The sequence below is a fragment of the Leptidea sinapis genome, chromosome 21 (assembly GCF_905404315.1).
Source record: "Leptidea sinapis chromosome 21, ilLepSina1.1, whole genome shotgun sequence".
NCBI lineage: Eukaryota > Metazoa > Arthropoda > Insecta > Lepidoptera > Pieridae > Leptidea > Leptidea sinapis.
The window spans coordinates 3253522-3280758 of NC_066285.1; the positions used below are offsets into that span (position 1 = coordinate 3253522).

Consider the following 27237-nt stretch of genomic DNA (forward strand, 5'->3'; position numbering starts at 1 on the left):
TAAAGTTCAACAAAATTTATCAACCATACCTCCACTAAATGATAGCAATAATCATCTTTGTAATGAAGCTTTTACACAGGCCCTACTACAGGCTGCTGAGGAAGTTTTTCCTATTAAAAATAATAATGGCAATGGGTATATTCCATCACCTCCTTGGTGGGACAGTGAGTGTTCTGCTGCAATAGCTGAGAGAAAGATAGCTGAAAAAAATTACAGAGAAAATTCTACATCACAAAATTTTAATGTTCTTTGTAATATTATAACTAAAACACGTAAATTATTAAAACAAAAAAGATTCAATGGCTGGAAATCTTTTTGTGCCTCAATTTCACCAGACATTTCTCCATCTGAAGTTTGGCAAAATATTCGTAGATTCAGATCCTCTTTTAAACCTCCAAGGTCTCCTCTTATGGATAGCAGTACAGTTGATTTGTTTCTTGACAGATTAGCTCCACCATTTGTCCCATCTATAGATAATATGTCTTCTAACTCACAGCTTTCTCTCCTCCCCCAGCATGATAGTAGCAATTCATTCATTTCCTTTAGCCTTTCAGAACTCAAAGGGGTTCTTTCAAAACTAAGGGACTCAGCCCCTGGTTGTGATGGAATTCCATATTCCTTTTTTCAAAACCTGAATGATTCCTGCCTTTCTTATTTTCTCAGTTTAATTAATTCAATCTTAACATCAGGTAATATTCCTCCATCATGGAAAATCCATGAAGTTATCCCAATACACAAGCCCAACAAACCGATTAATGATCCATCATCATACAGACCAATTGCATTAGCTCCAGTTATGTCCAAAATTTCTGAACATTTAATTAAAACTAGACTAGAATGGTTTATTGAGAGTAAGGGGTTACTATCACCAAACCAGTTTGGATTTAGGAAAGGCAGGAGTACAATGGATAGTCTCAGTATTTTTATGACAGACTTAAGATTGGCATTTTCTTACAATAAGTCTGTGTTAGCGGCATTCTTAGATGTGTCGGCAGCCTATGATAATGTCAACCTTTCAATTCTGAAACAAAAAATGACTAATTTGAATATCCCACAAATTTTTATAAGCTTCACAATCAATCTTCTCTCTGGTAGAATGCTTAAAGTAATATCAGGAGACTCCTACCAATCCCGTATTGCCTGGAAAGGTTTACCTCAGGGCTCAGTTTTAAGTCCTTTACTTTACAATATATATTCTCATGATCTGGAAGCCTCCCTTAAGGGTAAAGTTAACACACTCCAATATGCAGATGATTTACTCCTCTATGTGTCTGGTGATTCTGTAGACAACATGTCTGATACTATGACACATTCCCTTAAGTTATTAAAAGTCTGGCTTGACAATAACACTTTAAGCCTTTCGGTTCCTAAAAGTATTATAGTCTTATTTTCACGTATGAGACTTCCTCCAGCAGTATCTGTATTTTATAATAACATTAGAATTCCCACTAAAAGTGAAGCAACATTTCTTGGGGTAATTTTAGACTCAAGACTTACAGGAAGCCCTCATTGCTACTATATAAGTGCCAAATGTGAGAAGATTATAAACATACTGCGTTGTCTCTCTGGAGTTTGGTGGGGAGCCCATCCTTTCTCTCTAAACCTTCTATATAATGCTCTAATAAGAAGCATTTTAGACTATGGAACATTTATACTTGAACCCTGTAATGCAGTAGCTCTCCATAAGTTAGACATTATCCAGTCTAAGGCTCTGAGAATAATTGCGGGAGCTATGCGGTCGAGCCCTATTAACGCTTTGCAGGTGGAATGTTCTGAAGCCCCCCTGCACCTCAGACGTCAATTTCTTTGTGACAGGTTCCTGTTTAGAGCATTTCAAGTTTATACTCATCCTCTTTACTATAAGTTACGGTCTCTGTTGGAATGTATGGATTATTCGTACTGGGCTCATAAATCGCCGCCATGCCTTATTGTTAGTCTCCAAAAATACTTAGCTCTTCAAGCTCCAACACATAGATCACAATTTCTTCCTATATTTTGTGTTAACTATGATGCATTAATTTTAAATCCATCTATTTTGTTTGACTTTGGTGTTTGTAAACAAGATCCTTCTGCCAATGCCAAATTTATGGATATTATTGACAGTGACAGCCGATGGAAACATTGCCATTTAGTTTTTAGTGATTCTTCCAAACCCGGTCCTGAGAAGTGTGTGGGAGTTGGCATTTTTCATCAACAGTTTGGCATTGTACAGAAAATAAAATTGCCTCCAGAGACTTCAGTATTTACTGGAGAATGTTTTGGTCTGCTGAAGTCTCTGGAATACATTTTAATCATGAAATTAAAAAACACAATAATTTTTACCGACGCTAAAAGTGCCCTACAAGCCTTGGACAGATTTCCTTTTAGCAGTAACAATCATCCAGTCATTATTGCATGTCGTGATTTATTGTATCAATGTTGTAGCAAAAATTACACAGTTTCCTTTGCTTGGATTCCGGGGCACTCAGGAATCTTTGGCAATACCAAGGCTGATAGCCTTGCCAAAGCTGCGGTCAATGACGGAGATCTGGTTCCGTACCAAAACTTTTGTTGTGATTTGGCCCTCCTTCCTAAATCCCAGTTATTTAACTCTTGGACACATATGTGGCTTTCTTCAAGTCAGACTAAAGGTCGATATTACAGCACGATCCAGGTGGATATACCTCCTAAACCGTGGTTTTCAAATCTGACGTTTGGTAAAGCTACCACTTCGACTCTTATTCGTATGAGGCTGGGCCATGCATGCATTCCCTTGCATCTGGCAAGGCTTAACCTTTTGCCTAGTGATATATGTGAGTGTGGTAATGACGTTGGGGATTTTAATCATATATTCTTTGCCTGTCCTCGACATGACCGTTCCGCTTTTATTTCCTCGCTTTTGTACATTAAAATTCCTTTTCCTACTTCAATTTCTGTCCTTTTATCTAATATAAATATTGATGTATATAGAATTTTAGCTAGTTTTATTTTTCTTAACGATATAAAATTATAACCATTTATGTACTTATATACTAAATTTACCTGATCCTTTTCCAAATTCCGTTCCAATTCTCAATCCAATGACACACTTCCTCACCTTTTTGTATGGCTGACGCACAAACCGTGCAGGCCAATAAATGGCGCAAAAAAAAAAAAAAAAAAAGATTTTTTATATCTTTGGAAATAAGTAGGTAGAAACTTGAAAAGGTGTTAGCACATTCAATTTGTAATTTATTACACGTAAAGGTAAGAATTACGTGATGCACACGGACTTGTCCGCTCACCTACACTCAGACGAATGCAATGTCTTCATAAAGAAATTGCAGGATTGTCATGTGGAGGTTAGACTTCATTTATGTATTATATCTTAGAGGCAGTTAAAGTTTAGAATCCCTTTAATAATTAAACTAACTGATAAAAGATCTTACTAATAATTTGGAGTGACATTTTAATGTATCTCTTCGATAAGATAATTTAAATAAATTATTAATTAGATCTAGGTACTATACCATTCACTTTGATTGTATTGATAAATTATTACTCTCTGGATTTGCTGACCGAGCAAAAGAAATTATTGTATAGCTTTGTTTCAGCATTCATTTTTGAAGTTTATTGGTTACTGCAATGATTATGATCGTGATATGCGGAAATGCTTGAAAGCCGAACGTTTACAACGACAAAAAAAACATTATGAGGACTCTTTAATAAAACATGCCGCTATTCGTGCTAGAATTCAAGCTCAAGAAAAACTGAAGAAAACTGAAAATTTACAATAACTGAGAGACTGCTACAATCAGACAAAATGTGTAATATTTTAGAATCAATAGATTTAAAAGAAATAGATAATTTTAAAAGCTTTACAGATAGATATTTCACAAAGAGGTTTATTGTTAATGCAAATGGTGTAAAGAACAATGACATTATGTTAATGTTTCACTCAAATAGAATAACATTGTTGAGTCTTGCCCCAAGCCATTTCTTCTTCAAGAACCCTCAAACATACAGTTTGAACTTCTTTGTGGGAAATGTAGACAGACTTTGTAATACTGTCAAGGGTAAAAGTAAGAAAGGGGGCCAGTATTTGACTCCAAAATCAGTCATTTGCAAGGTTGAATATGAAGATGGCACAAACTTTGAAATACCATGTGGAATGAAGAGCACACTGATAGAAATAAATGAAGAACTAGTGAAGAACCCTCATTTGTTAAAAGAAAAACCAGATTCTGGTGGATTTATTGCTATTATGCTTTCTAGTATTGCAATATCAGATGCTACTAAGAAGGAACTTTTAACATTCGAGGATTATTCAAAACTTGTTAGTGATAAAGTAAACTTATAGTAGATTACATAGTTAGTTTGTAATATGATTTTTATTGCAACATTATCTGGCTTAATTGTATTTGGAAACCACTAATAAGTTTAAATGGAGGAAAAAGGGAATGGGCTTCTCATTCATGAAATTCTAACAGTACAACAGTACAGACAACATAAACTAAATACTTTGTGTGGTAGTACTACTGGTAAATGTTACTGGCATTTTACACTTTAGTAATATTATAGTAATAACATTGAAGGCTCATATTTTTATAGCAATTGTGATTTTTATACACACAATCAAATTAATTAGGTATGAAGGTGGCCTCTGCCTTGGCCACAAGTAATTTTTTTTATACAAATAAAAGACCCTTCCATGTATCTTTTTCTGAATCTGTTTCGCCACTTTCTGTCAAGATGGTTTAACTCATTGTCAACCAACAGTAGTTTTAGTTTACTTTATACAGAGTTTAGCCTAGGTTAAGGATTGCTATGCTTGCTTGATTGAAAAAGTATGCATGACTGCCCATTACAATGCACAATTCTTTATAATAGAGTAATTTCACTAGTTTCACCTTTTTATGCAACACATTGGAATATGGTGCCCAACTAGGCTCCATACTTTGCTAATGTATCATCCAGCTAGATTATGGATACCACAACAGCACCTTTTTCTGCCTTGAAGCAGTAATGTGTAAACATTATTGTGTTTCGGTATGAAGGGCGCCATAGCTAGTGTAGTAGTAACTTTTAAGTCTCATTTGCATAAGGGCAAATGAGACTTATGAGTGCCATTCAGAATTTTTGGGTTTTTCAAGAATCCTGAGCGGCACTACATTGTTATGGGCAGAGCATATCAATTACCATCAACTCAACATCCTGCTTGTCTTGTCCCTTATTTTCATAAAGAAATACAAAATGCTGTCACTGTCTTCATAATATTATGCAAAGATTACTTCTTACCTCCACTCACATGGATGATCCGGCAAACATTGTTGTAAATGATGATGTGTTGACTGTATAGAATGGGGGTGTTATCAAGATATTCGCGAAAAAAGCTAAATCCTACTGTACTGAACTGTGGACTGTTGAGAATAGTTTTATTGAAAAACTAATTAGAGTAGAATATCTGTAGCACTAGTCTACGCATGTATGTGTGTTTGTGTATATCTGTTAATATTTGTGTATGTAATAACAGCGACAGCCGGCCCGTCACACAGTGAGTGACCACCCGTATGTCAGTCTGTCGACGGTCTGTGTGTATATGTTTGAATGTGTACCTGTAGTTTGTGTATTATACATATGTATTATTGCGTTGGTAATGCAGGACGAGGGTAGCTCGTCGGGAACAGAACCGGACATTAAGACGACAGTCGCCTTATCTGTCCTATGAGTTCGAAGTTGTTTATTGTATGCTCCGACTTGAGCAATGGCCCGATATTTATTTAGTTTCTGATCGAATGTTCTAGAATCTAGAGCATCGATTCCTCACGCCCGATTCACTCTTTATTATCTCATAAATATACATATACAGTTAACAATTTAATTCTTATGGGGTTTCTCCTATGAGATACATCCCGAGGTGGTGAGGTGATCACCTGTTCACGCGCGGTTTTGATATTGCGAAGCAATTTCGCTTCCCGCATATTTATAAGGCCCCTGTCCCCACCCTCAGATGTATCAGACCTGAAAATAGTAAATGTAGAAGGTTAACTACAGGCATGTTGCGGCGAGCAGATCACACCATCATCTGGTGGGAATTTGGCCCGCTAGCGCTACGCACGCCTAATCGTTCCGATTAACTTCTAAATTACTGAGAATACAACGACGGAGAAGAGCGAACGAACGAAGAAGGTTGTGAGCGGAAGAGAGTTTTGGATAAAATTATAGAATACTGAATTTTTAATAATTTTTTATTCTTACTATACATTATTAAGTCTTATTCTAACGAAGACAATGGTAGAGACCGTACTACTATCATAAGTTGGTGTGGTGTTACACTAAAATATTTATAAACATTAATAAATAAAGTAGATATACTAACAAAACTTTATAATAATGACTAGATTAATGAACGTCTGCCATAGTTAGGTTATTTGTTAATTAGGAAAATGGAAATATTGTTGTTTTCTAAATTATTACAAACTACTAACGGAAAAAGGAAAAATCTGAAAACAAGTCATTTGGCAGTCGACACATTCACGTCAACAATAAAAAAGCGGATATAAGCAGGAATTAAAGCAAATAAATATAACAACGAACAAATAAAATGCGATAACAAACCAAAACCATCTTTGCCCAATTGATAGAACAAATGCATAATGTGCCCAAAAATAATCGTCTTCTTTATTTGCTAAATATAAAAAGCGGGTTGTAACAATTTATTAGTTTTATTTCAAGTCTTGGGCATTCCCTGCGGTGTGGCGGTCTCGACCATTTTCTTGTATTTTCCGACGAGTTCAGGCAAGTCGTAGGCAATGGCAACATCGAGCTTCGTGATGGGGCAGCCACGGAAATATGTGCAAGTGGCAGAGAGTTGTTGGAATTCGTACAGAGGATTGAGTCTGAAGAAGTCTCTATATGTTTCAGGGTCTGGTAGATCATATCTGAAAATCAAAGCCAAAACATATTGTTATATGTATAATATATCCTAATATTTTCACTGAACTGATTTTACTTTCAAAGAGATGGAAGATATGAAGGAGATATTGAAATGATAGTGATTGCGGGGAACTGTGTGAATGGAGCGCTGCATGCTTATTATGAATGGCTGTCTATAATGGAGTGCTTGTCGCCACGTTAATGTACGGAAGTGAGAGTTGGGTATGGTAGAAGAAGCTTAAAAGAATTAACGCTGTTGAGATGAGAGATGATCACCGCTTAGTATGTGTGAGGTGAGACTGATTGATGGATACTGATTGCGTTAATACAAGCGCGCTGTGGACTGAAAGAAGATTTTGTGACAAGGACTGACAAAAGAATGCTGAAATGGTTTGGAAACGTAGAGCGAATGAGTGTAGAAAGAATGACTTATCATATATATACGGCAAGTGTGTGTGGGCCAGTCGGTCGCGGGAGACCTCGTAGAACATTCTGACATTTTGAGAAAAGGAAAGGTCCGAAGCATCCGCGACCGGCGAGTATGTATGAAAAGAGTAATGAAAATAGAGGAAGCGCGTGAGGTTTGTAAGGAAAGAAGCAAGTGGCATTCTATTGTCTCTGCCTACCCCGACGGGAACAAGGCGTGAGTATGTGTGGGTGTGTGTGTTAAAGCACTACCACAAAGAAAAGAAACGGCAAAAGAAAATCTATTGGAATACAGTATTTTACTTATGTCATTGCTATAAGATTTGATGAACACTTACCTAGAAATATTAGTGAGTGTGCTAAGACCCTCGTAGATGTGGTAGTTTTGAGGATTTTCTATGATAGCATCTGCGATTAGTTTTCTGTTTCCGAAAATGGTCTTGTGGTTATAATATGTGGTCAGGTAACAGTCGACCATTTTTGCGTGATTCCTTACACGGACCTGAAAGATGATGACAAATTAACTAAAATAAATTAAAAATAAACATGACAATATTCATTGAATCATGCAATCAATTTAATGATTTTTTTTTTGAAGTTTTGTTTTGATTTGTGAAGGTGGTGATTTGTCAAGTTGTGGATCATTTCAGCCTCCTGAATTATGAACGAATTTCTCGGATAATTCATAAAATATATTAGGTATATATAATTAATATATCTATACTAATAAACGGAGAGCCGGTTTTTCCTTCAATTATCCTTCAAAAACAACTGTACTTAAACCATAAGCTTCAGCGTGTTTCGGAGAAGGTGTTATTTTAATACATAATAATTTGTGGGCGGCGATGATCACTTAACACCAGGTGACCCGTACGCTCGTTTGTCCTCCTATTCCATAAAAAAAAAAAATATGTTGCTGATTCTGGGACGTAGCTTTTTGACTTATAAATACTCAGTACAAATAATTCAGACAATGACATTTCATTACATATTTAAGGGCGTTCCCAATATACTATCTACAGATAGAGATAAATTACTACCTTCTTCTGTCAGTAATTAGCTGCCAATAATCTGAAGCTGTCCCAAAATAACCGAAAAGTCATCCTTATTGCCTGAAATTTGGACGCGTGAATTGCAACTTCCATACAAACTTTATGTCGCTGGTAAGCTACACGTTGCCCCATTGACAGACAGCGTGCACGGATAAGGTGAGTTACCGCCGATATATTTATTGGGACAGAAAATTCAACGATAGTTACGATTTTTATCTCAAGTAAGAGTTAGATTGAATGTTGGGAACAGCCGTTATATAATAGGCGGGCGCGGGTACGGCAAAAAAATGTCTGCCGGGCCAACATGTCTTGTTAATTGTAATTGTGAAATATCCAATTTCATAATTATTTTACTGAATACTTCTATATTATGTACTCTTACATTATCCGCATCGCGAGTAATAGGGTTAATTTAACTGATTATCTGAACCATAGACTTAGATACAATATATTATGCACATAGACGACCTGACAGCCCGATTATGACTAATTTTGATGTATAAATGTGTGCGTTAGCTAGATATTCAAAATTCTAAGGACCTAATTCCAAACGTGGCTGACTGTTTACTACTTGCCAGAAAACATTGGTTACAGTTAAACTAGATTCGCTTTTCTTAAAAATAATTACTTATATCTCCGTTATGTTCTTTTTCTTGTTTTTTTTTGGAAATTTGATTGTAATTTATACGCCCTGCCCATTACAATGCAGTGCCGCTCAGCATTCTACGAAAGCCTCAAAAATTCAGAGCGGCTCTACAATCGCGCTCGTCACCTTGAGACATATGATGTTAAGTCTCATTTGCCCAGTAATTTTACTAGCTATGCGCAATTACCCCACATGCTGCGGGTAATTCCGGACACCAAGTGTTTTGTTTTTTCCTCAAAATTTGATTTTATACTAAATATTTATCAAAGTTGATTATGAGAGTACAAAAATGATTAGCTTAAATTAACATTTATCAATAAAAGACTTTTATAACTTTATTTCTTTTTGTTTTATTACAGTTCTCCCTTAGGTGTTCAATTACCCCACCTTCCCCTACGCCGGTATAATGTAAGTTTATGGTCTGAATTCACTCCTTAAAGACGAAGCATAAAATAAGAGCCTTTTCATCTTTAACAAACAGTACATGAAGACAAAGGTAAGGCCAAATGAAAGGGTTCCAATTGGTTTTACTTCTACTAGATAAAAGTTCAGAAAGATTCGCATAATTTAACTCTTAATGACGTAATATTTATGTAGTTTCAGTAAACTTACCGCAAATCGCCTGGCGCTGGCAATCTTGTTTTCAATGCGTTTGTCAATTGCTTGGCGAAGGTCACGCAAAAGTTCTCGCTCTTGTGCCAGTAGCAATCGAACCGGTGCGCCCGCATCGAAGGGCATGGACCATAGAGACACTGTGTACATCACGGGTGGCTGCGGGGAGCTCATCAGAGGGGAAATATTCCAGATTAAGGCACTCTGTACACGCATCAATTCTTCTGGCTTCACAATGTCGGCTTTGTTTAGGACAATTCGGGTCTACAAACAATATAATTCAGATTATAATCTTACTTTTAGAACGCTAGTTCACTAATGTCGCTATACATGACATCTGTCTTCATCTTAGATTAAGGATTGGTCTCCGCTGCGAGCCAACTAGATACCTACCGCAGGGGTAGTCGCAAATTGCGGCATCTAGTAGCCCAAGTGACGTTGACGTGCCACATGTTCTGTTAAAGTCTGCTAATAATTGAAACTAAAATGCCGGTTTGCGTAGTGAAACTTTGTAAAAATAATGCTACAAGAAAGAAGAAAGATACTGGAATCACATATCATCAGTAAGTATTTTGTATTTTATTAATTTTAATGCAAAATAACACGAAGCGTGTGTTACAAAATTTGAAAGATGCCACGCACACAAGCATCTAATAGTTGCCGCAATAAAAAAGTTATTTTTCTTAGGTAGTGCGGTGTCTAATTAGAGCGCATCGGACCCCAATCCTTAATCTCATATTATAATAATTTATATTTTGTCGCGTTCCCCAAAACAACATGTAATAGTACAAATTCCGCGGTCCATTCTAGTTTGTAGTTCAGTTTCAGTAGGTAATCTTTGCCACTGGTAAGGTGACGCGACACATGCTCTATTATAAATTAAAATGTAAATCTCGAGACTAGTAGGAAGTTCATCTTCGAAAGATGAAATTCTCTTACCGTGGAGCCTTGCCCATTCAAATAAAAAGAGAAAGTACTGGGTGCATCCTATTTGCCTTTTTTGACGATTTTTATAGTCGTCGCTTAAAAATCATAAAGGAATGGTTTATCTCTCACTAACTCGATAAGATGTTGCATATCGGTGGACTGATATACGACCCCTATGATATTGAGAGACAAGTTGGGTTGCCTCATGTCTGTACTTACACTACCACCTATGCCTTTCAAAATAATGCAACAGCAAAAGTTCATAATTATTTAATTTAATTTAGCAGAAGTAAGTGTAGTAGTTGTAGTACTGCTTTAAATATCTGCAAAAGGAACGATGGCTGGTCCATGTGTCAATTGTGAACTGGTTCTATAGTCACTAAATCATTGTATTTGTTGGATTCGATTACTAATAATCACAGTTATCACGACTATCATATTAACGAAGCATCCTCACATAAACAATAAATTCAAGCTCTAAAGGTTGATGCATCCAATATTGGATAATTTATATTATACAATTTATTCTTTATCACTTATTATGAAATATTTGGTATTTTATTTAACTTTCATATACTGGATGCAGCACCTTACAAACTTTTTTTTTTGTGTACAGTATACAGCCATTGCAAAATACTCTATTGATTGAAGAGTGGTCGTTGAGTTTCTTGTATGTTCTTTTTACGAGCCCTACCATATCCGAACATATAGATGATTCAGTAATTTAAAAGAGATATATATTGTGACGATTCAAAAGCGCTTAATTGAATCCTAAATGAATAAAGTTTATTTGACATTGCTTCAAAAGAACGCTGTAGGTACATACTTAGTTGTAACTGCTAAAATCTTCCGCACAAATGTTTGATTTGAAACTGTTCCCCAATTATTATGATTCGATAATTTCACTGACGACGACGTCAACTCCAATATCAACTCTCACTATCCGGATGTCTTTTGTTCCTCTACGGTTTACAGTGAGAAGAAATGTAAGTGCAAAGGACTTTCTTCCATGTGCAACCAAGCGATGGAATGATTTTCCTAGCGAAGTGGTTTTAGTCTGATAAAATATGGGTATTTAAAAAAGCGTGTACACTCGCCGGAAATGCTCATGAATATCCTCTATGGTGGTCGTATGGTTGAAAGAGAGTATGGGAAGCGGTTATCACCTACCATGAAAAGGACGCTCATTAATTGCCCTCCAGAAAAAAAACTCGATGACTTTGCCACTGTTACCTGTGATTCTCTGCCTTTTAGTTGATCTAGTATAGCTTCTGTTTCGGGACCAACGTCAAGCTTCGAAGGATCGTACACGAGGAATATTATATCCGCTCGATCAATAAACCACTGGCAGGCATCGTTGAAGGGAAACACTCGTGAAACTTGCTTCCTTACTTCTAAAATACCAGGAATCTCCACGATGTTCACCTGAAAAACGAATAAGAATTTAATTTTGACATTTCACAATTCATGATTTAAAAAAAATTGTCATGTAAACTTCATCAATGTGTGGTTAATAATACCATGTCTAGGCAGCTACGATACATTGTGACTTTTATGTCAAGTGAGTAACGAGAGATTTATCCCTTTGTAAGTACCTTTTGTATATTTGAGAAATTACAATGGCAATCAAAGCCTGAAAAAATGTGTTGGTTTGCAGAAAATGTCGTAGAAAATTATTGTTATAATGCCTGTAATCTTTCGTTACTCCAGCAAAATTATTTAAGCTCGCGTGAAAATTGTAATTGCTTATCAAAAGAGAATAGGAATAGGGTGGGGGTGTATGTGTCAGTGTATGTTGACAGATTTTACCTGAGATTTTATTCGTGTAAGTTCATTTAACTTATTGTGACTTTTTTGCAGCGTTATTTTAGTTTTAGGTGCTGTACTATTGGTATCTTCAGTTTTATATTTAAACAGCGCCTAAAGAACTCTAACAATCCTTAAATTTTAAGTAATTAAGTAACGCTTTTCTATAGGGCCGGCAACGCTCTTGTGATTCCACTGGTTTTGAAAGAGAATGTGGGCGGCGGAATCTTCCTAGGCAAATGAAGTAGCGAGTAAAAACTAGTCAATAAATATAACGATAAATGACAATTCACCTTTTCCAATAACTTGCTGGGGTATTTAAGACCTCTCAAACGCTCCTCTAAACCTTGGCCAAATTTTTGCAAACCAGAGAATGTCCAATCAGCAGCTAACTGGGTGCCGTCTAATACTTCTGGATCCTTGCCATGCATTAAAATGTTGAAGTAAGCTGGCGATGGTTCTGCGCCTGTAATGGGTACGTGCATAATATTCTGCTATTGGATACCGAATAAATAAATACATAATTACATTATACTCGAGAATGGACAAAACTCAAGAACATACCTGTTCTTAAAGACCATTCAGTAAACTCTAGCCCGGTAAGATAGTTCAAGATGCTAGATTTGCCCCCACTCCATGGTCCCATAAATAGCACAAGGGGTTTCGAAAATATTTCTGGATCACCAAAATGTCTGTTGCTCAAGTCTCTGTATTTATAAAGGCCTTCTAACGGCTTGATTGAGCCCTCATATAATCTTTTCAAGTCACGCAAAATTATGTCAGCGGATTTCTCCACTATTAGTTCAGCTTCACTAGCTTCTTCATCTAACCTCAGTATTTGTATGATGTGCTCACGACTTCTTAAGTTTTCTGGAATTTCTCCTGTCTGTAAATATGATATAATTTGTTAAATGTAACAGAACGTCAAATAAAATACATATTAATTAATTTACTGAATATTTACCAATAATAAATCTTCCTCAGGCGCTCCCTCACTACGTTCTTCTTCAGAACCAGTTTCAGCAGAATTTCCTTCATTCCCTTCTTCACTTTTAGCATCATCGTCTTCTTTTGACGTTTCATATTCCTGTGCCTCTTCATCTGTAACATTTTCTTCGCCTAAGTTCTCAGAAGATGTTTCTTTTTCTTCAGTACCCTTTTCTTCTGCAGATTCTTCGTCAGATTTATTTTCTTCTTGCGAGTTATCATCGTCTACCTTTTCAGGGTCTGCTATGTCTTCTTTACTAACATCCACAGTTTCTTCAGAAGCAATATTTTCTTGTGATTCATCTCCTTCTTCTGTTTCGGATTGTTCTTTACTCTCGTCTTTCTCATCTTTGTCTAATGTATCGGAACTTGGTAAGTCCTCTTGAGATTCTCCATTTTCGTTGGTTTTCTCTTCACTTTCATTCCCAGATTCATTTACAATTTCACTACTTTCACTTTCTTGTTCATCTGCTTCTACACTTTTTGCGTTATCTCCTTCTTCTTGGCTTTCTTGGTGGGTATCTTCTTGCGAATCTTCTGTACTGGTTTCTTCAGCTGGCATAATTTCTGACTGTTTTTCAGCACTATCTTCTTGAATAGAAGTTACAGCTCCATCCTCTTGACTTTCTGCAATTAAATGTTATAAAATTTTAAAAGTTTACAGAAATCAGTATCTCAGAGTTCAATATTATACCTTTTTCGTCTTGTTCATCAGCAGATGCTGCCTCATTGCTGTCTCCGTCATTATCAGCAGCTTTTTCCTCAATAACTTCTTCATTTTCTTCCACTGCCATACTTTCATTCGATTCGTTTTCGTCCTCATTTTCTTGACCATCTTCGTACGAGACTTGAGACACATAGGGTTCATCTGCTACTTCTATTGATGGTACATCAATTTCTTCTTCATTGCTTACTAGTGATTCCTTGCTGTTTTCTTCATTGGCTGAAGCCTCCCCGTTTTCTAAAGAAATGTCCTCATTTGTATTATTATCTATACTAATTTCACTTGAGTCTTTATTTTCCCCTGAACCTGAAAAAAAATAAATCGTTAGTAGACAAACTTAATTTGCTACTTTACTTATTACTTCAACAAATATTTTTATGTTCTGTACAGTAAAATGCTAAAACTAATTAATAAAATAATCCCACGTAATGGTTGTTTCGCTGTTATACATCACCTTGTTTCATTTCATAAATGAAATAATTTTTTTCTTAAAAATAATACAGTTTTCCATCTGATTGTGTTCCCTAAATATAAACATTTATAACTAAGTTAATAATAAAATAAAAAAAATCAAATTACTTTGTCAATACCTGGTTCTGAATCTCCCGACTCGAGCTCTTTTAGAGCTTTTTCGATGTATGGACGGCATTGTGACTCTAATGGTACGTCGTCATCGGCTGAAACAATGAAATATACGTAAAAAGAAGAAAGATTACTTAATACCTGAAACAAAATTATGGGTTGGACCAGCAAACATTACATGTCTACAATATATGCATACCAATTTATCCACTGAAACATCTGATATGTCATAATAAGCCTTGCAATAAGGATATCTGACTACTTAGATTTAGGATTGGACTCTAACTAGATACCGCACTACCTGAGAAAAAAAAACTTTATTGTGGCAACTATTAGATGCTTGTGTGCGTGGCATCTTGACACTCAATGGCATCTTTCAAATTTTATAACATACGCTTCGTGCTATTGTACATTGCAATTTATAATATATTTACTTATGATATGTGATCCCAGTGTCTTTCTTATTTCTTGTAGTATTATCTTTACAAAGTTTTACTATGCAACCGGGCATTTTACTTTCAATTATTTGCAAAGTTTACAGAACATGTGGCACGTCAACGTACGTCCTTTTGGGCGTAGTAAAAGTGCGGAAACTTTGCGATTACGCCTGCGGAATCTAGTTGAAGCACAGCGGAGACCAATCCATAATCTAAGTCTGACTGCATATTTTTAGAACAGTGTGGTGAAAACCTTTATTAGGAGAACCACGGTGAGCCCACCCTTAGCGGAAAACCCATCGTTAGAAGCTAAAAAAAAATTACAAAAAAAATACCGACTTTTACATACTTTTTTGAAGCTAATTTAATTTAACAATTAAGAAATTCAATAATTAACAATATAGAGCATTGCCTGGCACAAAATACACTGGCCTTCAAAAGTAAGTATCACACATTTAAAATTGGGATAACGTTTTAAGTTCACAAGATATACTTTCGAAATAAAAAGGACTCTAAAGAGAATTTAATTTTGTACATAAAAACTTTATAGTCGGTAACCTTCTTTTAAGAATTGGCTGAAAAAAAAACTTCAAAAACAAAACCATTCCTTTTTCAAAGTGGACGTTTCCGAATTACAATTTTACCATTCACATTTTTCTTTCTGTTTTAAATTTTTTTCAAGATCGATGGGTCTTGCTATACATTGTCAGGGTCGATGCTAAGCATAACATTTATATATCATGCCTCTTTCAGTTGAAGAATGTGCTAGGATCATGTCTTTTCTGGAACTAGGCATCAGTATGCGTCGCACTGCAAGAATGGTGGGTGTGACGGTAAGAACGGTCCAGAAGGTAAAGCGAAGGTACGAAGAGACTCTACACCATCTGAGAAGACCTTGTAATTGCAGACCCAGGTGTACCAGTGCCCGAGAAGATCGTTATATTATTTCCACTGTGTTAAGAAAACGCCACCAAAATGCAGTTGAAGTCCAGCAACAGCTACTTAAGACCCGGAGGGACTACATTAGTGACAGTACAGTGAGAAGAAGACTTGCTGAAGCAAATTTGAAACCCCGAAGACCAGCGAGTGAAAACCAAACTCGAGAGACAGCATCGAGTAGCGAGACTGCGATACGCCCGTGAACACATGCAGTGGGATGAAGAAGAATGGTCAAGAATTTTGTTTGCAGATGTGTCTCGATTCTCCCTTTACACTTCTGATGGAAGGCGAAGTATTTACAGGTGACCTGGTGAGCGATACCTTCAAGCTTGCATCTCAGAAAGAGTCCAATATGGTGGAGGCAGTGTACATGTATGGGCTGGCATATCTTCAGAAGGTCGCACAGAGCTAGTAGCCATAGAAAATGGTACCCTCACTGGGCAAAGATATACTCAAGAGATTCTCAATGAGTATGCAGGGCCGTATTTAGCAAATATGGGTGATGGATCGATGCTGATGCATGATAATGCCCGGCCACACACGGCTCATATCGTACAAGAGTATATTCAGGAGGTCGGTATCAGCGTGATGGCTTGGCCATCAAGAAGTCCTGATCTCAACCCGATTGAACACGCCTGGGATGAGCTTGGGAGGCTAGTCAGAAATCGCAGACCACCACCTACTACCCTCAGGGCACTAAAGCAGGCCCTGGTAGAAGAATGGGAGAATATTCCTCAACATCGGCTCCGAAACCTAGTGTTCAGTATGCCAAACCGGCTCGAAGCTGTAATCAGAGCTCGAGGAGGCAATACCAGTTATTAAAAATTAAATAACATGTAATACATTTTAGTTGAATTTTTTTACTCTAAACTAAAAATGTCTATTTTCATTGTTTTATCTTTTTTAAGTTAAAAATGTTACCAATGTATAATTTTAGTTTCTAAGAATTAAAGCCTATAAAATTTGCAACAAAACGTTTTTAATCTTAAATCTCTACCTTCTATAGTTAAGAAAAAAAATTAATTTGAAAAGTGTGATACTTACTTTTGCAGGCCAGTGTATATTGGTCGTAACCCGTAGATTGGGAGTTATTAGAAAATAATATAAAGGGAAGCCTGTTGGCAATGGCTATTTTTTTTCTGGTCACACTGTTTTAAAATATGTATATATAATATGTTTGAATGTGAAGTCAGAATTTTGATTATTTTACACTCCTTAGTTACGAATACAGATAGTGCGTTTCATGACAACTCTAATAAAGCTAAACACGGCTGGAATACTTTGCTATGTTACCACACCGGCGCATTTTTCTGTCGTGAAGCAGTATCTAATGTGTAACCATTACAAAGTTTCCGTTTGAAGGGAGCTAGCCCAGTAAAATTTAGTTACAACACACCGCGCACAGTTCTGCTTGGCAGTGGAAAATGGTGCCCAACTAGCCGCCATACTTTGCTAAGGTGTCATCCGGCTAGATTATGGGTACTACAACAGCGCCTATTTCTGCCGTGAAGCAGTAATGTCTTTCGATCTGAAGGGCGTCATAGCTAGTGAATTTATTAGGCAAATGAGAATTTACATATTATGTCTCAAAATGACAAGCACAATATTGTAGTGCCTCGCAGAATTCATGGGTTTTTCAAGAATCCTGAGCGGCACTGCATTGTAATGGGCAGCGCGTATCAATCCTGCTCATCTTGTCCCTTATTGTCATAAAAAAATTTCATCAAATGATACTTAATGTTATATGTCTATAAATGAGCGAGTATTTACTCACAGATTTGAATTTATAATAAGATCAATATGGAAGTTTAGATAATTAAAAATCCAATTCAAATCAAATGAATAATTACTTTATTCATGTAGGTCACGGAAATGACACTTATGAATGTCAAAAAATATTTTTCTTATTGAATCTACCGCTACTTCGTAAAGGGTTGAGCTAATGAGAAGAAGCAGCAAGAAACTCATTGCCACTCTTTTATATCATGATTTACATTTTCTTCGATTTACAAATTATTTCAAATACAATATAATATAATATGTAAAGTGATGCAACAAACATACTCAAACGTCAAATAGTCAATGCCTTACTCTTGCAAGGCAATTACTTTTTTTTTTTTTCAAAAAAGAAATTGTATATTAGTAATACAGAAGTTATTGAGTACAGTAGCCGCATCATCCACACCGTAAATAAATAAAGGTATTCAGTGAGCATTTTATAGGCGACTATAAATAATATATATATATTCCGTCCATAAACAGCGCAGTTCTAAAGACCTGTCATAGAAACTCCTCTTTTTTGAAAGTCGAATAAAAATAATATTGAGCAGTGTTAATTGGAATTTTTGTATTTCACTCGTAACTTATTAGTAATTTTAGCAATTAAAATACGCGCGTAGAATGACAATATAATTGTTAGCAATTAAAATACGTGCGTAGAATAACGTCGACGTCATATGTAACCTTAGGTATTTTGGTCAGGGCTAAGCATTTATGAACCCGGTGCGCTTTCCGATGCTAAAATAGATCGAGACCAGCTCCCAATCAAAACAACTAGCAATTAAATCATAGTTGACGGAGAAATAAAACCAGAGTAAAGAAAATTAAACCAATGTTTAATTTTCTTTACTCTGGTTTTATTAGAAACCGGTAAAAAATTCTGCTTTTTTAAATAATTTTAAAAAAGCAGAATTTTTTACCGGTTTCTATATAATAGAAATATATATTTATTATAGCGACGAGCGTGTACGCGTATGATTGATCACGTACAATAAAAATCGTAATCTCCTTCCCACAAGCACACAGCCGGTCTGAGGTTCGAGTCTCCTTAGGAGACGCCCCGCGACTGTTGTTGCGTAGTCTTTGCGGCCTCCACGGCCCACGTCCTACTTCGCTGTGAAAGCCAGGGCTGCTAACAGCACAGAGGAGGTTTTAGTCGGTATGGGGTGTCCGCTTACGCGGACACTCGAGTCCGACATATTACGCCCCGTTCCGGGGCGTAAATACGTAACCGTATTTCCTCCTCTCAAAAAAAAAAAATAAATAAAATAAAAATCGTTGTTTCTTAAAACTTCCACAACTTTATAATAAATGAAGATCCCAATACCTTATTTTTTAGATAGACCAAGTGTCTAATGAATAAATTTTGACAACTTAAATGAAATCTATCCGTATCATTATATTAAGAATTATCTCTTTAGTTTTTATCTCGGCTATCTCATATTAAGTGATCACTGCTACCCATTTGTTTTCCTATAGAAGCAGATTTATGTAGGATACGAAGGTTAACTGTAATATCCATCTGTATATCTGTCTTACTTAGGACCCTTCCTTGCTCCTTGACACCACCGATATAGTAAGAAGACTAAAACGAACAAAATCTTTTGAGTTAGTGAACTGCTAGTGAATAAGTGTAATACAATATAAAAAATAGTGATATTATGAACAAAGTGACTTCCCCTTAATAGAGATATTAAGAAATGTGTTAATGGACACATTCTTAATTAAATCAAAAGTATTATTAAGTTTATGTTAAAGTAGAATTAATTATTAGTCAGAGTTAAGGCTAGATTGTAATGCAAGTCGGGCAACATTATAACTATATAATTCTTTCCTATAGGGAACATATCCCTATAGGAAAGAAAAAAAAACTTAGGACCCTCTTTCAACCGACTTCAAAAACAAATGAGGAGGTCCTCAATTTGACTGTGTTTTTTGTAGGTATGTTTGTTTATTGTTGTACAATATGTACGACGATTTGAATATTTTTAAATGAACTGGTGTAACTACGCACATACCTACTCCCGACTTAGTACCGGTAGACTGAAAAAATCAGTAGGAAAAGATATATTAGAACTCTTTTTTCGGTTCTTTTGTGAGTATATTATCAGGTGCGTTCGTAAAAGAAATCGGAACCTAGCTTAAAGTTCGGAACAGTGTGTAAGTTTTCGTCCCTATTTCCATCTTTGTAGCAAGAAATCTGATATAAGTAGCAAGTATTAGATTATGTACATAAATATAATCATCACAGTCTCCTAGCAGATCGAAATTATGCCGCCCTAACGTTATTCTTCCACTTGCAATCAACCCTTTCATTCGTGCTACTTTTTGATCTGGTTTCTCTTACGTTCATCCCCTTCGAGCAAATATTTAGTAGATCAAATTTGACATTTGTATAGTCGGCACTTATGCTTAGTTAGTTTGAACCACTGCTCAGTCGGTATGCTATTTTCAGAGTGGTTTGGTTGTAACGTAGTTTTGTTCCTGTGTGATGCAACTTGCATGACAATTCTCTTGGGAAAGATTGTACATAGTGGTGTTATGGGACCTTCTGCATCAGACTGGGATTTGGGGATATTTAAGCCCCATGGTCGCTGAAGCCTCTTCTGGTCAGTCGCCCGATTTGATGTGTGGTTATACCGCCACTGCTTGTGTGAACCTGTCGCGCGAGCAAGTGAGCATGCTTATTGGGGCCGGAATAGGGTGTTTTTTGACAGTGAGGGATGAGACGAGTAGGATGTACTGATGGTAATTGATATGCCCTGCCCATTACAATACAGTGCCGCTCAGGATTATTGAGAAATCCAAAAATTCTGAGGGGCACTACAATTGCGCTCGTCACCTTGAGACATAAGATGCTCAGTCTGGTTTGTCCAGTAATTTCTCTAGCTACGGCGCTACGACTACTATGACGCCCTTCACACCGTAACACAGTAGGTAATGTTCACACATTACTGCTTCACGGCAGAAATAGGCGTCGTTGTGGTACCCATAATCTTGCCGGCATTCTGTGCAAAGGAGCCTCCCACTGGTACTTTTTATTAGTAATGAAAAAGAGCGGATTCAATGACGCGTGTTCTCTCAGTACTCTCATTGACTTGTTTGACGCTATTTTTTTAGTTAACTTTGTCTATCGAACCTTAGATTCATTAGGAGAATAATTGATATAATTTTTATATTGATATTTGTTTACATCCCATATCTAATCGGGATGCATGCCTTATTCAAACTTTTTATGATTTGTCACCAACTTGAAGACGAAAATTTATTTTTTTTTTTTTTTTAATTTACTTGAAAATTTGCTCAGGTCTCAAGGATGATACAGTATTTTTTGTACTTTGAACTTGTGTTCTAACCAGGATCACCAAGATATTTAAAAAATATTTTCAAACATTAGATGTAATAAGAAATCGAGCAGTTTAATTATACGTAGGTACTGATGATGAATTTTCATCAAAAATAATTAATATCAGGGGCGGATCTACTTAAAGGCTTTTTGGGCTGCAGCCCAGGGCCCTTTGGATACAGAGGGCTTCTAACCGAACTGAAAACAATAGACGATATTGTCAATAATAAAAATTATGTAGAATTAAAAAAAATCCGATCATTAGGTTGGCAGCACTGCGATCAAACAATCCGTGTGCGCATCTATCAAACGGTACCCGTTCCGTTTGATATGAATTTGAATTCCCCGTCGCTTGTTTTCGGTCGGTGTATTCCGTGTATTGTCTACTAATGGAGACTAGTGCAAAAAATATACGTTTTCTTCTCTGCTTCGACCCATATGTGGGAACTGTTAAATCGTGAAACAAAACTAAAATTTACGTTAAAAAGTTTAAGCCAGATTAGATGGTCTTGTCAGTTTGATGCTGTCAGAGCTTTAAAAAGTACTTATGATGGCATTCTGAAAATTCTCAATAGCTTCGGCAAAAATGACGATAAAAATGAATAATTTATGAAAAGAAACTTGTTGATGTATTCCCAAACTGCCATACCATCTTAAAGATTTTTATAACGATGCCGATCACTAGCTGTGAAGCGGAGTGCTCTTTCTCCAGTATATAGAAAACAAATACAGGTCAACTATGTCGAACTATCGACTAAATCATTTATCAGTTCTCTCCATAAATTGCGATTTAACAAAGGACTTACAGTGTGATGGCCAAATAAAAGAATTTGCAGCACAAAAATGCAGACAGGTTGCTTTATAATTTACATAAGATAACCATTCATAAACTGTCAATTTATTTTGCTATAAATAATGTTTTAATAAATAAATAAAATATTTTGTTTTCCTATTTTCTTCCTGTACTTAACATATTATATAATATATACCTAAATCACTACAGAAAACAGTTTTTTGACAAAATGGCAATTGGCTGAGTATTTAGGTAGGGCCCCTCAGCAGTTTTAGCCCAGGGCCCCACAAATTCAAGATCCGCCCCTGATTAATATATATTGTACTGTAAAAAAATATAAAGCGTTGTTGCTTTAAGAAGTAGAATATAATATTAAAATATGTAGAGTTCGTTCCATAAGTTTACAGTATGGAGAGATTCCAATCTAGAAGAGATATGGAAAAACTTAGGTAGTTATGATTTGTTATTTTTCTGTGAAAATTATTGGCATAGGTATTTTTTGGTCAAGTGCGAGAAAGAGAGATGAATTATGATGAATTTTTTTCCGCATCGACTCAATTTTATATGAGGATGAATTCATTGTAATAAGAAAAAAAACTGAGTATCATATTTAATAAAATGAAAATTGTTTGTTATTTATTTTAAGTGACATCACTCACTTCCAGGATTCACCCGAGAGTTATACAAACATTTACACATCCAGCGGCATGCGGACATTCATAAATTTTTCGTACAAATTAGATGTTTATATTTTATAAAATGTTTTCTCATTATATATAGCATAAAGCCAGTTCGTGCAAAGTACCTGAATCACAGTCACAGTAAGATACTTATTACGTAGTAAGTATCAAGTAAATAATTAAAAATATTTCGATTCAGGTGATTTAATCAAAATTATTAACCAAGCCATATAAACATCACTATATAAAGTCACGAATTATTGGGCTGTATGAGTGAAATTAGAGTGACCGAAAGATATAAGAAGGAAAACGTCCTCCACATTTCGCCAAGTTTAGTTACACACTTTTTTGAAGGTACATAGGTCATATCATCCTGGAAACACCGCATCAGATAGCTCATTCTATAGTTTTGTTGCAAGTCGAAGACAGTTCCTTGACTATAGAGGTATATGTGATCATTTTTTGGAACACCATTACGCAAAAACTACTGGATATCGCTATGGATGTAATTTTCTTCGATTAACATTTGTATACATTTTGTCGTTATATTGTAAGGCTGAACCAGAGTGAATTGTGACCGGGATTCACTGGTACAGTTATGAAATTATAGTAAATAGTAGATCTTGAGCCGCTTCTTCTCTCCCAGAGCACCATTTGTTTCCGAAGCGGTAGTATATTAGATGCCTTTTAAATGAATTGTAGTGCAAACGTAACCTAAAGCGCTACTTAGCAACTTTATTCGCATGCCATGATAGCCTTGTTCCTCATCAAAAAATGCCTTCAACCAATATATTGTTACTTTGATCTATAAAAAAAAACTGTGAAAGAACTTTTCAAAATATAGTATGTTTTTTCCGATTGTTACCTTAAATTTTTTTAAATATTTAATCCGAGACAGCTTTGTCGATGGTATGATATGGTGCGAATATTTCCCATTTGTTTCTTTTTTTTTTTTATTTTTCTCTGTGGCTGCAGTATTTGTCCAAACTCCCAAATAAGGATATACTTTACTCTACTTTACTTGATTTTACTATAGCAAAATGATTTTTGTTATTCTGAAAAAAAAAATTTTTTTTTTGCGACGAGGGTAATACTAATAACCCACCTTCAATTGAGCTGGTTTGTAATAATTATTATGTTCAGACATTTTGCCTTTATAGTTTACTAACTGATTGACCAAGCACATAGTAGGTGCTGGAAATAACTCGAACAAACGTGTATTTCCAGAGATTTTAGTCCTGCCTCGATCAGCAAAATTCATCAAAAACCATTTGTTTTGAAGATATTGAAATGTACCTATTGTTTGTGTAAAAGTAGGGGTTTTGAAGATCTATAAAAATACTAGGTGACCTGACAGACGTTGTTCTGTACATACTAAGTAAAATACTGTTTTTCTATGAATTCGTTAATAATTTTTCATAACATCAATAATTATTGTTTCGTTACATATGCTCCTTGTTGTTATAATGAAAATGTTTAACAGAACTGTCAGACCGTGCGTCAATAAATTCTCTCACAGAAAATATGTCCATAAAAAACAAATATTGGAAATAAAAATAATTATGGGTCCCAAATCGAAATAAAAACTATCCTATCTCTCAAGTTGGACTAAATTGCGTTCCATGAAGTAATCCCCATTTAAATCCGTTTATTAGTTTAGTAGTCCATCGCGGACAAACAACGTGACACGTAATATATATATTAAGATTGCTCGTGTATTAGAAGGTTTTAGATATACAAATGTTGTATGGTTGCAAAGTTCTATAAAAATCCATTTCTAACATTGTTTAGCGTGAATTGCATTGAAAGTTATATTATGTAATTCATTTCTTACGCGTTTTTCAACTTGCTTATCATACAAACTATATGTGTCAGACAGCCAACAGCCTTAATATTTTTATAAAAACCCTGTTAAAAATACTAAAAATTTAAATTAGTTCGTTATAATATTTTAAACTTCGTAGATGTAATATAAAGCGCTATGTATCACTTGGGGAAAGTGAGATTTCACTACTCGGTTGTATTGGGGCACTCATCTTCGTTTCGTGTCTACAAAACGCACCCTCGTTAGGAATCGCTTACATAATGTGTACAATTAAGTTAACATTGTGCTCTAGGTGTTAACGCGGGTACTTCTAATTAATACCCACAACTTTTTCGGATCCTTTGCACGTCTATGTCAGCTAGTTACCCGCTGTTTGTTTGTGGAACTGCGTAGTTCTCACACTCCAAAGGAGAGGATTCCAACCAAATACGGAGGCAACCCTTAGACATTTTGCATTTTTAATGTTTTAGTAGATATTAATACTATAAAATAGATAGATAAAATTTAAAACAGCTTAATGTGAAACTTTTATAATGATTGCAGTCACATTTGACGGTTATGACAGATAATCATTAAATTACATAAAAGAAAGATACAGGAAACGAAGAGTACCTACTAGTTAAATACCTATGTTTGCAAAATTACTCAAGGGCGGCAAGGTCACATCAAGTACGAGTATGGCGCTTGAAATTCATCAATTCTTTGAATACTCTACATATAACAAAGTTTCTTAAAATTTACATGAATCTGCTAAAAAAAATTATTGAAGTAGGCGTTACTTTACGGAAATCCATAACTATACAAATGATTTGAGTTTTCTTTAGTGTTAATTCGGGCAATATTTGTCTTTAAATAATTCGACACGTGTTAGATCAGATCCTCATCGATACAGATCCTCAGGACGCGTTGACTCGCCAAAATCTGGCACGACACTGATTTACAGATTCAGTCAGATTGGCGGAATTAACACTAAAGAAAACTCAAATCATTTGGATGATTCTGCTAACTCGGCACAAGTAGGTACATATGAGTCAATAATTTTAATATCTAAATCATCAGTAGAAATCAATAGTAATGATGTGAATAACAAACTACTAGGTGAATAATTATTTTTTTAATCAATTGAGGTACAAAAACAAGAAGGTACAACGCTTTTAATATTAAGTAACTACACATTTAAGTGAAAGATGACTATGTATTAGGTCATCTGTTATGCAAAAGTTATGATGTGATTTATTTCCGTGACACATTTTTATAATGTCGTCACGAATCACGATCCTATCGTTTTTCACAAGATGGCGTCGCCTAACGACAAATCCCTGTATTTCTATTTATATAGCTATGACGAGTCTATCATCTGGCGTTGGCGACCATCGTCAGCTATGATTTATACGATATTGTATATAACAAATGAATTGGGTCACATAACCAAATAATAGTGTAAGTACCTAGATACATAGTTTGTAAATTAGTTTAAGGTTATCGACAAGAATAGAACGCAAACGCGCTTTTTACATAATTTCAGTGCAAGTTACAACGAAAATAACTCTAGTGACGTAGATCGAACGCAAAGCGCGCCTCCCACTCAAAAATCTGATGATGGAATAATTTTACCACGGTCGAATAATTCTTACCTCTCGTTAGCGCGAGTGCCGAGACGGCAAGAAACATGCACAACATAAACCTCCATAGTTTTGACCTCTTGGTCCACATTTTCATAAAAGTTCAGCCCGGCAATCCGGGCCTTCAGTCATTTGCACTCACACGCGCGCACTCTGACCGTCGTTCTACGAACGCGAAATACATCTACACTAGAAGCGAACTTTTCACTGTCGCGATCTAATACGGCATGCAATCCCGTAGGAATGCATCTCGAATTAGAGGAACTCCATTGAAATGCGGTCAAATGCGAGCCAAATATACAATAATGGAGTGATGAATGATCGCGTAATCAACACATTAAATGGTCGTAAAACGTGGGGCGACAGTGAAAAGGGCGCGACACTTCGCGTTTAGACATTGGATGTTCCAGCGTACTCTATTTCCGGAGACAGCACAGCATCGCTGGTCGAAGGAGTACTGGCGCAAGCGCAGGCAGATCCCCGCGCGAAAACTTTAGGAAAACTCGTGCCAAGTGCTGCGGCCGCGGGGGAGGGGCTTGTCATCTTCATACGGGATCGCTGCTGCACGGGATGTTACAAATTACGTATCCATTATGTATATTATCTTACTGTGGTTATTCAAACTTATTAACTGATTATGTTTTAATAGAAAATAATTCACAATATAAATGATCGCGTTTTTAACCAATAACACTGTCTAGTATCTACTTATCTAAGTATATTAAATTGATTTCACTAACTTTTACGATCGACACATTTTTAGTAAGTATATATAATATATGAATATACAATTTTATGGTTCTTTATGAGAAGAGGAAAGACAGAATATCGCACGAACTAACAAGAGATCATAAGATCACATCATAGTTCGTACTGCTGGAAAAGTTTGCGAAGAGCATAAATAAGCCCCGTTGAAGACACTATTCAAAAGAGGAAATATAGGTGGATAGGCTACTTTGAGACAGGCAAACTACATCAGCCATCAAACTTTGGAGAGGGACCAATAAAGAAGCAGAGATAAGCACAACCCTTAAACAGTAGATCAAAATGAAATGACATAGCGGAGATCTGGTGAGAAAAAGATGCAGAGGAGGAAGGCTGAATTTGGGGAGAAGTGAATCAGATGGCCTAAAAACGCCTTATATGGTGGAGTCGTCTAA

General features: G+C 35.9%; 2 protein-coding genes across 4 annotated transcripts; one reads left to right on the plus strand and one right to left on the minus strand.

Annotated features, from left to right (window-relative positions):
- The first annotated feature begins 3140 nt into the window (after positions 1 to 3140).
- Positions 3141 to 4341, plus strand: LOC126970540 (protein Abitram). Its single transcript, XM_050816509.1, has 2 exons — positions 3141 to 3225; positions 3573 to 4341. Exon 2 carries the CDS (start codon positions 3782 to 3784, stop codon positions 4316 to 4318), a length of 537 nt encoding a protein of 178 aa, XP_050672466.1. The 5' UTR covers positions 3141 to 3225; positions 3573 to 3781; the 3' UTR covers positions 4319 to 4341.
- A 1847-nt stretch (positions 4342 to 6188) lies between these two features.
- LOC126970510 (sarcalumenin) lies at positions 6189 to 26650 on the minus strand. Of its 3 annotated transcripts, none has more exons than XM_050816459.1 (11): positions 26493 to 26650; positions 26090 to 26266; positions 14665 to 14751; positions 14045 to 14380; positions 13328 to 13977; positions 12928 to 13249; positions 12657 to 12829; positions 11791 to 11982; positions 9631 to 9894; positions 7659 to 7822; positions 6189 to 6899 (listed from the first exon to the last, which is right to left on the minus strand). In XM_050816459.1, the coding sequence occupies exons 2-11, from the start codon at positions 26172 to 26174 to the stop codon at positions 6689 to 6691; spliced, it is 2484 nt and encodes an 827-aa protein (XP_050672416.1). In that variant the 5' UTR covers positions 26175 to 26266; positions 26493 to 26650; the 3' UTR covers positions 6189 to 6688. The 3 variants fall into 3 exon arrangements, with proteins under 3 accessions (XP_050672416.1, XP_050672417.1, XP_050672418.1); XM_050816460.1 differs by having other exon boundaries at positions 26090 to 26242; positions 26493 to 26595; XM_050816461.1 differs by having other exon boundaries at positions 26090 to 26261; positions 26493 to 26529.
- Between the last annotated feature and the right edge of the window lie 587 nt (positions 26651 to 27237).